We start from the raw sequence: 12,733 nt of genomic DNA on the forward strand, positions 1-12,733 counted from the left end.
CCCAGCCCAGCTGCTTGTCAGTCAGCCCAATGCTGTTCTAGCGTGCGGGGAGTCTCTCCTTTCTGAATCTTTGAGAGTGCCCTGCGAGGAATTCTCTCCTCGTCTCCGTCCGCCCTGCTGTTCTAGCGTGGCGATCAATCCAATCCGGGCTTTAATCGGACCGATTGATCTCGTTCGTCGGGGGTGAGGAACCTTAATAACTTGCTCACGTTAATTCTTTTCCTCATCACACTCGATTTTGTTCTGCTCTAATCCAAAATCTTAATTTCTTTCTCTCCGATTCCTGCAGTTTCCCGCCGATTCATCTGCTTCCTGGTGGAACACTGGTAGCAAATTGGCAATTCGAGGCCATGCGCCTCCATATTAGGCCCACCACTGGCTCCCGGGTTCCCGATCTGAGGTGAGGTGCCGCTCTTTCTCAACCATTCATGCAAGCGTTGTGCTTCTTCTTTTGTTCTTTTGAGGACTCACTCATATCTGGCGTGAATGAAATTTATTAAATGGATGTCTAGAGCTCCTGAAACTAGTCACGGAAACAGTTTTCTTTTTTCTTCCACTTGCGAGCATCTTTCGACATGCACACATATGAGTAAACTGGTACTGGAGTTTGATGGGTGCTTTTTCTATTGTACTACCAAAATCGAAGAACAATGCCTAGAGCCCCCAATTGCCTCCTGTAAGAATGTTATGTATGAAAGTACCCAGGATCTTGTCGATTGGTTAGGGCAACCCGAACAAACAAGGTTCTGAAGCTCATCGATTTACGATGCATGATAGCTAACGAGTATCTGGTGAACGGTTAACTTATACTGTGTAGCATCAAGTGGACCCTCAAGTTTTGTTCACACAAGTCTAGTGCTTAAGCAGCGCCACAGTTTTGCTGTGAAGTCTACCTCTGCAGATGTATGCACAACATTTGATGGAAGTGTCGAAGGTGTATCTTCACATACTGTTGAAGAAAGGGTTGGGGTGCTCTTGTTAAATCTTGGTGGTCCAGAGACCCTGAATGATGTTCAACCATTTTTGTTCAACCTGTTTGCTGATCCAGTAAGTGACTATACCACATTCTTGTAGTTTTGATTGCTAGCGTTGATCTGTTTATTGCCAATTATTCAACAGTATCTGACAACTTTCATGGATTGTATTCAACAATATTTTGGTAGCATAATATATCAGTGTAGTCCGGTAACTCTTTAGGACATGCAAAATACCAATTGGAAAATAAATAAATAAATTTGCATGTGTGACCAATACCTCCAATTGAAATTACGTTGGCTATTTGGACAAGGTTTGTGCCCTCAGAATGCATGACCTGTACCAGAAGTTGTACTGCCATTCTAATCTTTTGTATTTATGTAATATAACAAAGCAATTAGCCATTCTTACGTGGCCATCTCGATCACCATGACATGATGCTGTTGCAACTTCGTCCGTTCGTCGCACTGTTTATGAGGGCTCACTGAGACAAAATTAGTTTGAATTTGGAAGAACGGTCAGCTTCCTTGGCTCATCCCTATAGAAGGGATATCCGTACTTCTTATATCTGTCATGAAGTAAAAAGTTATGTCACTGAAACAACGATTTCCTTTTGACTTTACACTTTCACAACCCCAGGATATCATTCGACTTCCTAGGCTGTTCAGGTTTCTTCAAAGACCATTGGCCAAACTTATCTCTACTTTTAGAGCTCCAAAGAGTAAAGAGGCGTATGCTTCAATTGGTGGTGGATCACCTTTGCGGAAAATTACCAATGAGCAGGTAAACTACAACAGCCTAACCACTCTCTGAAATTTTAAGATTTTACTTCTGATGTATGTGGTGTAGTAACTTGTCTTCACCTTTTTTAGCAGATGTGTCATAAACTCGTGAAATAATGGAACTTTTGTCACACTTTGGATACGATTTTGCTATATTTGTGATATTAAATGTATTCTATAATTTTCAGGCAAATGCTTTGAAGCTGGCACTACAAAAGAAGAATCTGCATGCAGATATATATATGTTGGAATGCGGTATTGGTACCCTTTCACGGAGGAAGCCATTGATCAGGTTAATTAAAAACCTCCCATCTCGGTGATTTTAAGTGCCTATTACATCATTGGATTTCTTCCTTTTAAGTCTCAGCAGTAGTTTATTACCTTTCTTATTTATTTAATTGTTCTACCATGGTAATTGATTCTAGTTCTTTAACTTGTGATAAATGTTTTTCATTGTTTTGAGTGGTAACAGATCAAGAAGGATAAGATTACAAAGCTTGTTGTTCTTCCACTGTACCCTCAGTACTCCATATCAACAAGCGGGTCAAGCATCCGTGTTCTCCAGAACATTGTCAAGTAGGCATTTGCCTTCTCATATGAAATCTCATCTTTCTGACTGTAGAACCTGAAATTTTAACACAATGCATCCATGCAGTGAAGATTCATATTTTGCTGCCTTACCAGTTTCCATTATAGAATCATGGTACCAACGTGATGGCTATGTGAAATCAATGGCTGAGTTAATTCAGAAGGAGCTATCAATTTTTGCAAATCCTGAAGAGGTTTGCACATTCACTTTTCCCTCTTTTGCTTTTCTTTTCTTTTTCTACATTTAACATATTTTTGGTAAGGATTACTTTTCCTATCTACAGGTTGCAAACTTGCAGCATAGCTATTCGTATTCAGCGTGTTATACCATTTCTTCCACATTTCAATTCCCTCAGGCCTTTGGTTTGGCATTGTTGTAGGCATTTATTTGATAATTTATCATGGAAATTGAACGGTCCATCTTATTATCATCCTGTCATTATTTTTCATGATTGCAAAATTTAAATGGCAGGTTATGATATTCTTCAGTGCACATGGAGTACCCCTTACCTATGTTAAGGATGCTGGAGACCCGTACAGAGATCAGATGGAGGACTGCATTACTTTGATCATGGAAGAGTTGAGATCCAGAGGAATCTTAAATAGCCACACTCTGGCTTACCAGGTACGAACACATGAGAAATGAACATTTCTCTTGTTAACCACTACATTTAGTGTAATGAAAGCATCTTTGGGGAAATGTCAGGGATATAGATGTGATCTTTTGCACTTAGAAGCTAGAAACCTAAATGTGACCATCTTACCCTACAAACCTGCAGCGGAAGAAATTTGAATTTGTACAGTTTGTGCTATCTGCTCATTCTTGTACTAGAGACCACAACAATTGACCTTTCTGCACACATGGCAGAGTCGAGTGGGTCCAGTTCAATGGCTTAAGCCGTATATACTGATGAAGTTATAATTGAACTTGGTCAAAAGGGTGTAAAGAGCCTCCTTGCTGTCCCAGTAAGGTAATTATTAACTTAAGTATCCAGTTACTTATTATTTTCCTCATTTAGTTGTTTTCCTAAGAACAACAATTAAGGTGCTCCATGCAGGTTTATCCCTTCCTGGTTATTTGATCATATGCTTACACTGATCACTTGAACCACTTTCAAGCATATATGTTATTTTTTTCTAGCAATATTTCCTAGTATAATATCATCATTAATGTAACAAATCAGCTCTATTTTATCTCAATTTGGTAATAATTATGCACTTCTATGAGTCGTAATTGAACTTCCAATAATGCTTCATCTGTTAGCTCCTTGAGAACTGTGCTGCGGCTATTTTTTTGGTTTACATATTACCTCCAAAATCTGGACAATCACAAAGTTTCAGTGGTCATGCTCTCACCAAAGTTATGGATTTCAGATGATTTTCCTCGATGAGTGTTTTGCATGACAAAATTGACACATCAAGATTAGGACTTATTCTTTGATAGCAGACTGCTAGCTTTACTTCATTAGGATTTTGAGCAATCTAAAATTGAAGTTGCATTATCTAGTCTCTCTCTCTCTGTTAATAAGACAAGGTCATCTCTTAGTTCTTGTGTTTTAATTTTCCATGCCACCCTTTTGAGTAGCTCTAAGCCTCTAATACCATTTACTAAAATAATATTCAGCTTCGTGAGTGAGCACATTGAGACATTGGAAGAAATCGACATAGAGTACAAGGAGTTGGCTCTGGAATCTGGCATCGAGAACTGGGGTAGGGTTCCAGCTCTTGGGTGCACCTCATCCTTTATCTCTGACCTTGCTGATGCTGTCATCGAAGCCCTTCCCTCTGCTTCTGCAATCACAACCAGAAAGGGTATCAACGCTGACTCAGACATGGACCTGAGGCGTTACCTGAGCAAGATGTTCTTTGGCTCAATCTTGGCCTTCATTCTGCTGCTATCACCAAGAATGATCTCAACTTTCCGGAATAATCTGCTTTAGGTTGCTTTTCTTTCGTTTTTCCAACAAGACAGAAGAAGCATGAGTATAGTGGCAGTAAAGATGTTTGGATTTTTTTTTTATGTAAATGTGTGCAGAAGGGTTTGAGAGCTAACTAATTCTGTGATTAGAAAGTTACTGTGGTTATGTAATTCACTGGTGCGTACCTGACATGTCAGGCATTCAGATGCTACTGCTATATTGATGGTTGTGGTGAAGCAATGAACTATGATATCGAGCAAGTTTTAACTGCAAGCATCTACGGCTTGGGCTTGCCCTAACTTAGTTTTCTCTTGTAGAAGCAATCATCCTTTTCACTCGTAAATCACATGTAAAGCAATGCAACAATGAGATTGAGCGATGTTTTAACTGCAAGCTTGCATCTTCAGGCATCCAGATATTACTATTACACATATGCAGTCAGATAGAGATGCTTGCGCTAACTCAGCTTTCTCTTCTAGAAGCAATCATCCTATTCACACATAAATCTCATCACATCGTGCAAAATAACTACCTCTCAGGATAGCACAAGAGACACGCAGATTATAATTTCACTAGATGAAGCATAATTATAATAGATGAGACATCAAACTCATACAATCAAGTTCAACACACATTTAAAGTAACACACCCCGATCATCTTTACTGTTATGCTAAACATCGAAGGACGCCAGCAAGTGGCGACACACCTAGAAACTCAGTCGACTAATGCTGACTTGAAGTGGAAATCATCAATCGTTGAGTAGATGTGCCCAATATCGACATTGTAGTAGATAGCTTCCCTGCATAGAAGAGGGGTGAAAATTAACCAGCAGCACTACATTGAGTGTCTATGTGTCCAAGAGAAAGATAGGCTTACTTGATCTTTTCGGCAGGTAGTTTGAACCGCTTGGTAATTTCATCAATATGCACCCCGTGCTCACTCTCGCTGTCAGTTAATCAAGTGGTGAGAACAAAAGCATGAAAAGAAATGGCTAGTGAAGTAAACAAATGAACTTTCTACTCGTGAAAGAGACATTCACATAACCAACTGTTCTTATGTTTAATATGCAAGCTAGGGTAAGTATTGGACCGCCCTATTTTGATGGCATACATGCTAAGCATAGAAGGCAAATCCCATATGGCCAAGCATACAAACTCTGGTCGAGGTAATGGATCGTAGAGGATACGTATTAGTATTTGACTTTTTTCTGTTCCTATTGGGCAAGGGAAGGATGGTGGATTTGCAACTTACGCATTCGCTGGTTCGCAGAGAATTTTCAGCACCTGTGTGTGCAAATCATCAGTCCCCGATCCATCTGTTCCACTGGTCACTGGTGCCTGTAGAATTAAATAAATGATGACACGAGAAGAGTTCAATTGTTCCCTCCGTGCAATAGTTGCAATGACAGCTTACTTGGGACTTCAAAGAGGTTGGAGTGGTTGCTTCGCTGAGACTATTGGAGAGTGAGGTTCCTATAGCAGAATTAGTTTTTGCGGGACTGCCAACCTACAATTAAACATAATCATTATCAAAAAAATTAGACCAAGCCTTGTAACCAAGGAGGCAAGGACCAAAAAGACATGTCATGGAAGTATTTGTATGGGACATTAGAGTGTACCTTTGATTTTGTGTTCTCTATGTGTATTCGCACACACTGAATGAAATGCAGCGTGACCTCGTTGTAATCAGTTATGGGTCTGACATGGGAAAAAAGTATATAAATTTGCATGTTCCATAACGTCAGTGGCACAAATACATAATATATTGCAAAAATTACCTGACTGAGAAAGCAGTGGCATGCTTCTTGTCCTGAAGTCCCTTGAGGGTACCGATGACAGCGACATACATGCCATTCCTTCATTGACAAATAGTACAAGAAACGGGTGATGATCCTTCGAAAAGGAAGACGGTAATATATTTTCCACGACAAAAGAAGACAAGTGTATACATGACAAAGCATAAATGAAGGTTACAACTAATACGTACTGAATAGCAGCAGTTTCAGCAGAGTCTGTAGCATCATTCACCCTGTAAAACACATCAAAATTTACAAACATGTGAACTTATAGTCTGATACCTATTGCTGACAGAGTCACAGAAGATAATATCAAGTATGATTAGCCACTATGGTCTTTTCTGAAAAGTAGGATGTCGTTATTATTGAATTGCTTGCACTGTGTTAAGCCTGCATTATCCTAGTGAAGAGTAGACGTTTGACAACTCTAACACCCAACAACCAGCAACGACAACCGAAGCACAAAAGCCTAAAATTACCCCCGTAATAACATATGAAACTTAAAAAAGTAAGCGATTTGCCAGAAATGCTCTCACCATCGGATGAAATCGAGGCGGCCGGTGCCGTCATCTAGCGTGAAGGACACATCCGTCGCCCTCTCCGCCTTGCCGTTCACCATCCCTACGAGCCTAATCTGCAAAATCACCAGCCCATACAACAGTGTAAGAAGAAGCCATCAATGGCGAAGAAAAGAACCGAGGACAAGCGAAGCGTGGGTCCACCATACGTTGGCTATCTCGACGCCGTCGACGACGAAAGGAGCGCCCTTGTCGCCGCTGCCGGACAGCTGCGCGTCGGCGATCTGCTTGACGGTGAGCGGCGTCGTGCTCGACGCGCCTCGGAACTGCGAGATCGGAAAGGGAAAGATCTGGGGTTAAGGAAACAGGGGCGGCGGACGGGGGAGGTTCGAGGATGGAGAAGAAGAGGAGGAGGAGGACCTTGGAGGGGGTGGTGGAGTCGGCGGCGGCGTTCTGTGAGGAGGTGAACTGCGATGGCGAGAAGGCGTCGAGCTGGCTCGAGAACATCATGGCTGGTTCTCCTTCTTCCCCTGCTGCTCTTCTCGATTGGATTCTTCTCGCGGCGGCGATTTAATGGGATTTGCTGGGATCGGTATCGGAGAAACCCTGGGCTAAGAGGAGGCGCTGTGGATGGAAGGGAGCTGGGAAGACGGGATTCGGAAGACGAAATAGCGGGAGATCGGGGGAAAGTGCGGGAACAGCGCCCTCGCTTCCCGCCATTTCTTTGGCGCGGGCGGCGGGACTGCGGGTGCTTCGGTGTTCGCTGACAGGTGGGCCTCCTTCTACATATGCCAGTCTCTATTTCCAAAATTGGCTTCAGAAAAGGAAAAGAATTTTGTGCCTGACAATTGGAAAGTTTTGTTAAATTGACAAGAAATGGAACCTTTTTTATTGTGTTGCGTATGGTAGATTTGTATGTCAACTTCTTTTTTTGAAGTCTAGGCCATTGTTATGCTTTCAGGAAAGGTTAGATAGATTTATAAGAAGCATGCATCCATGTTCTGTCCAGCTCTCCTTGATTATCATACAAAAAAAGAAGCTACAAGAGGATCAATCTTCCAATCACAAATTTCTTATGATTGCTTGCTTCCACATGAAAAAGAAGAAGGATATACATACCAAATGTGCATGATCGATTAGTAGAAACGATGAATTAGAAACAAGAAAAAAAGAGGAAAGAAGAACAAAAAGGATAGCCGCCAAAATGCCGAGCCATTCCTGATTCCTCTGCTATACGGCATATACATTCGCTAAGATGATGCAAAATTTTCTCCTCGTCGGTCGATCAAACGGGTGTGAAAACCGGAAGGCGTTGATGTTGTCTTCAGTCCAGATGATTGATCTAAAAATCTAAGGGTTGAAGTAGCCTGAACCACCAAGGTTGGAGGAGACAAGCAGCATCACACTTGTTATAGCTGCAAGCCAGACCAGAGCCCTATCTGAAGAAGCAAAGCAAAATGGAACACAAATCAAGTCATGTCCAACATAAACATACCCAGCAAACAAGCAAAGCCTATAGATTCAGACAGATGTTTCACCTTCAGGGCTATTGGATACGGTAACTTCATCGGAGACGGTGCCCGCGGTGACATCATCACCAGCTTCCGATTCCTCCACCTGCTCGCTATCTATTGAGCTTCTGGTTTCAGATGACGACACGATGCCTTGGAACTCCTCGCTCACGAGCAGCGCAGCCAGCAGATCCATGAATGTCTCTCGCTCGTTGCCGTTGTTGAAATCGCTCGGCTTGGTCCCGCTGATCTGGACGTAATCTAGCACATCCTCGTCTGAAACGTAGCCCACGGCGTACTCGCTTTTCACCTCTTCATCTTCTTCTTCCTCAACATATGCTTTGTATGTGAGGCGAAGGAGAACTTCACCGGATGATCGTTTGCCGAAGAAGCCCCACCCTCCATATAATGTTACAATCTTGTCCGTAGGTACTGTATCTTTAAGTGACCCTAGATCAACCTGACAGGGGCATCAACAGGAAAAATCATCCCACTTCAATCAAAGATGCCCAGAAGAGTTCTATGCAACGAAATAGTACAGTAAACTGCAAGATTCTATGCTCCAACAAATATAATCATATGTCAGTTTTGAGAGTGGGAAAAGGGAATTTTCTATTGAAATAAAACTGCAGATGGCCAAAGCCTACCTCGCCAGTACCAATAGTGATGTCGGTCAAGCCAATAGAATCCTTTACTTGAATACGCAGCTTTTGTTTGCGAGGATTTGCAACTAACAAATGAAAATCCTGTTTAATTGAAGTGGTTATAAGTGTGAAAACATATATGAAATAGGTTTCTGAAAATGCAAGTGAGTCTGAAGCAGAACTGTGTCAGAACTTTACTTGATTCCAAATTGGTTCTCCTGGTAGGCCAGTCACAGTTGTTTGGCTGTTTTTCTTGCTCTTTATGACTTGATCACCAAGAATCATGGCAACGTATGGATCTGTCTTCCCTGAAAGTACAATAAAGTGTCTAAAAGGTTTCATCAACACAAAACAGAGATCTGAGAACAATAAACTAATTTTTATTACTCTTTTTCACCTTATGTCAGTGTTATTTAATTGACGAATTTAATATGTGCTGATTTTAAGAACAGTCATAGTCAATAGAAGCACCGCTTGGGTGTGAAATTCTTTCGATTGCTTCAGTATGGACTTGAACACAAATGTCTCTTAGCAGAAAAATCAAGGAACACTGTGGACTGGGTCAGAGCTAACTGTTTGAGCTCCAGCCCTTGAAAGGGGAGTCTTTTTGGACCCAGCTCAAGGTTTCCCAGACCTATCATGGTCTAATTGTAGAAATTCGTTAGAGCACTTTCTTTCTTGAAATAGCAAGGTACACTATATCAGATAGACACAATATCAGCTCTTAACTAATAAGCAAATAATAAATCAAACATACAAAAATGTTTGCTTACCAAATAAGACAAAGCTAAGCTTTCTAGCATCAACTAGCGTCACTGATAGCTCTCCAACGAAATCCTTATTCCCATCTTGAATTAAGTCAGTTGCAACATCTTGCATTATGCCACTTGCAACATTTTGAATGATGTCACTTGCAACATCTCCTGCAACAGGTCCCATAGCTCTACCCTGTTGAAAATCAAGGACAATCTTTTTGGGCCGTACAAAGAGACGTGGCAGATCTTCCGTTAGAAGTTTCGTGAGAAACCTAGGGGCAGGTATCACAGGTAACTTGTTAGGTCATAGCTAACTGTGAACGTGACCTTTCTATGAAACAGTAGCATGACATTGGTATTTGTTTCTGGGAATAATTACAGAACTGTCCTAAAATGAAAAGGCAATGTAATGCGAACAAATATGTTCACTACTTAATTCGAAACACCTTCTATCTTCTGTAAATTTGACTATGATCTATACTCATAAAGAGCCTAGGTGAATAAATCATACTAACCAACTAAATGCAAGCTGGGGGAAAAGTCAATTTTTACTTTAGGATGATAGGGCTTACATTGAGAGAACAGGAATTGCTGGTGGAGGCAGCACCATGTACATGCAAAAAAAATTAACAAAATGTTAGCAGATAATTAAACTAACTGCTGGTTATGTTATGAAAGGGGCACGGAGAATTAAATAAAAGGCTCACAATCACCAAACAGGGCATGAACAAGAGCTTATAAATAGGAAACAGTAAAGAATTATCTGGCCGCAGAAACTCACAAATCTAAGACCTAGAAAATATATAGTCCCACGAGATTACTAATCCTCTCATTTTCATCTATACACAAAGAAACAGTTCCCATGACTATAATTCTGAGCTAGCAGTCAAAAATCACCTGATCTTTTTGACATAAAATGAGTCTATTTGCAGGAGCAGGACACATCATCAGTTCAGTATTGTGCTAACATGACCTGTGCCTCAATCTTAAGAAGGAAAGCACTGATCCTAAATTTTGAAACGTCCATGTTTCATTCAATGCACCATATTGGTTTGAACTAGGTGTAAGTTGCAAAAGGGACAGTGAAGTTGCAAGTGCATACCCATCAGATTGAAGAACCGAAACAGTGACAGCTCAAACTTTATCTTTGGAAGGGACACAAATGCCCATGACACAGCTCCCACCCATGGTTCTGTCGGAATAAGCCTTAGTTTAACCCACAACTCTCCATCAATATCAAAATCTCGGACCCATACTGGCACAACAATTGGTACAGCACTGGACTTCAAGGAGAGGGCCAATGCCATGCGTGCACCACCAGCATAACGAATGCCAATTTGATACCTGAATTACACAATGAAATAGTTAACTCTGACTTGTTTTCTTTGCCAACAGTTAATCCTGAGAAAAACACACAATTCTAGCAGCAATGACTCCTGGAAGGAAAATTAGCTTGAACATACTTGAAAACTAACAGATATACACCCAAATTGTAGTAATGTTGTACCGTGCTTCCATATTTGAAGACATCTAACAGTTGGTTTGGTGGTGGACTGGACTGTAAGTCTATAACAATGCCAGTTTAATCGATCTTCACCTCTATTCTTACACAATAACTAATTATTCACGAAGATTATGATTCACTACTACGAATCCATAAACTGCCCGCTCTGCATCAAATTCTATTGTCAACTACACACAAGTTCAATAGGTTGTTTCTAAGTTCTAACACCAAAGTCTGCATAAACCTATCATATCATGAGTTGATATTCTGATTACCATTGTTATGGTGATGGTTAATTTTCCGAATCAATTATCACAGATGATTGAATTGTGCTTAAGCTGTTATGCACCCTCAGTTACCAACAGTAAGTGTTCCCAATTCCAAGAGGATGGCTAAGAAGCGAGACTCACTGCAGATCGTTGGCTCGTCGAGACGTGCGCCTCTCGACATTCCTGACGGAGAGCGGCTCCTCGCCGAGGTAGAACTGCCTGATCTCGACCCGGTTAACATAATCAGGCTTCTGCAGGTTATCAATGACCGGCTGCAGGAGCCCAACGATCCAGTTCTCGATGCCGGGGCGGTAGACCTTCCAGAGCTTGCCCAGCACCATGTTGACCCACTCGACGGACTCCTTGCGCTGCAGGTCCTTCTCCTCGAGGAAGAGCGAGTAGCTCGGGGTGGGCACCTGCGGCCAGGTGCCGTTGACCCTGACCTCGCGCTCGGCGCGGCGCCGCCTGCGGAGCGTGAGGAGCTTGTCGAAGGCGGCGCCGACGAAGAAGAAGAGCGCGAAGAGGCCGAGCACGGAGCGGCTGACGGGGGGCAGCGGCGGCGAGGGGAGCGGGTGGATCACGCCGAGCTGGGTCCGGAGCTTGGAGACCAGCGGGTCTTCTCCCGAGCCGACGGCGGTGAAGGTGGAGGAGGGGCGTGAGGGTTGGCGCGAGGCGGAGGCGGAGGAGGTGGGTGGTGGTGGGTTGTCGGGGGAGGGGAGGTTGTTGGCGGAGAGTGGGGATGGTGGGCGGCTGCTGGGCGGGAAGGCGGCGGCTTTGGGGACGGGAAGGCATCGTCGGCGGCGAGGGCGGAGGAGGGGGAGGGAGGGGAAGGAGGAGGAGGGGCTAGAGAGGGAGGCAGGCGGGGTGCCAGCGGAGGGGGGCAGCATCGGGGTCCACCGACATCCGGCGAGCGAGGCGTGGGGCTCGCCGGAGAAGAAGATATGGGAGGCTTGCTTGCAGGAGAGCTTCAGAGTTTTTTTAGTGGTGGGTGCTGCTGCCTCTTACGCTGTCTGTTGGTCTGCAGCGAGTGGGAAGTGAGAAGAAGAGGCAGGAAAGCATTTGGACCAAGTACTCCCCAACACTGTAAAATCTGTATCCTCTTCTGGTCTTAAAAGGTCTAAACTTTGAAATCTTTTAACTAACATGCATCGTGGTGAATCTGAAAAAAAATAGTGCGAGGATACGATCATATGTAGCTTCCCCGCCGGCGATATAGATCTGTCGGCGTCTCCTTTGTCCGTGTTCTCGACGAACATGTGCACCGGTCGCACGTGACTGGGATGTTTTCCCATACGTTCGTGGAGAAGGCCGTCGCACTAGGCTTGCCCCGAGGGGCGGCGGCGGAGGCTTACTCCGGGTGAGAAGAGGCGGCGCCGGAATTGGAGGCGATGGAGATCGAGGAGTAAGCGTCGGCCCCTCGTGCAACAGCGGTGCCACACCCCCTGGATCCGGCTTCCAGGTTCTCGGGACTC

The 12,733-nt window shown here is 43.3% G+C and overlaps 3 protein-coding genes across 3 annotated transcripts; 1 reads left to right on the forward strand and 2 right to left on the reverse strand.

The window, feature by feature from the left end:
- Window positions 1-795: 795 nt before the first annotated feature.
- LOC100840234 (ferrochelatase-1, chloroplastic-like) lies at window positions 796-4,537 on the forward strand (the record flags this gene model as incomplete). Its single annotated transcript, XM_010238621.3, is given in 10 exon segments — window positions 796-1,047; window positions 1,615-1,758; window positions 1,946-1,993; window positions 1,996-2,049; window positions 2,230-2,333; window positions 2,413-2,539; window positions 2,818-2,970; window positions 3,214-3,246; window positions 3,249-3,316; window positions 3,970-4,537. Coding segments are annotated over 10 exon segments (1,299 nt in total), but the record flags the coding sequence as incomplete, so codon positions are not given.
- Window positions 4,538-4,805: 268 nt separating this feature from the next.
- On the reverse strand, window positions 4,806-7,279 carry LOC100828397 (replication protein A 32 kDa subunit A). Its single transcript, XM_003570670.4, has 10 exons — window positions 6,999-7,279; window positions 6,788-6,904; window positions 6,597-6,694; window positions 6,252-6,293; window positions 6,043-6,120; window positions 5,884-5,962; window positions 5,679-5,771; window positions 5,517-5,602; window positions 5,142-5,210; window positions 4,806-5,064 (listed from the first exon to the last, which is right to left on the reverse strand). Exons 1-10 carry the CDS (start codon window positions 7,086-7,088, stop codon window positions 4,980-4,982), a joined length of 837 nt encoding a protein of 278 aa, XP_003570718.1. The 5' UTR covers window positions 7,089-7,279; the 3' UTR covers window positions 4,806-4,979.
- Window positions 7,280-7,577: 298 nt separating this feature from the next.
- On the reverse strand, window positions 7,578-12,297 carry LOC100829001 (synaptotagmin-2). Its single transcript, XM_003570671.4, has 8 exons — window positions 11,403-12,297; window positions 10,591-10,832; window positions 10,061-10,079; window positions 9,507-9,760; window positions 8,932-9,041; window positions 8,737-8,835; window positions 8,117-8,549; window positions 7,578-8,017 (listed from the first exon to the last, which is right to left on the reverse strand). Exons 1-8 carry the CDS (start codon window positions 12,146-12,148, stop codon window positions 7,929-7,931), a joined length of 1,992 nt encoding a protein of 663 aa, XP_003570719.1. The 5' UTR covers window positions 12,149-12,297; the 3' UTR covers window positions 7,578-7,928.
- Window positions 12,298-12,733: the final 436 nt, after the last annotated feature.

This window comes from Brachypodium distachyon, chromosome 3 (assembly GCF_000005505.3).
Source record: "Brachypodium distachyon strain Bd21 chromosome 3, Brachypodium_distachyon_v3.0, whole genome shotgun sequence".
Taxonomy (NCBI): domain Eukaryota; kingdom Viridiplantae; phylum Streptophyta; class Magnoliopsida; order Poales; family Poaceae; genus Brachypodium; species Brachypodium distachyon.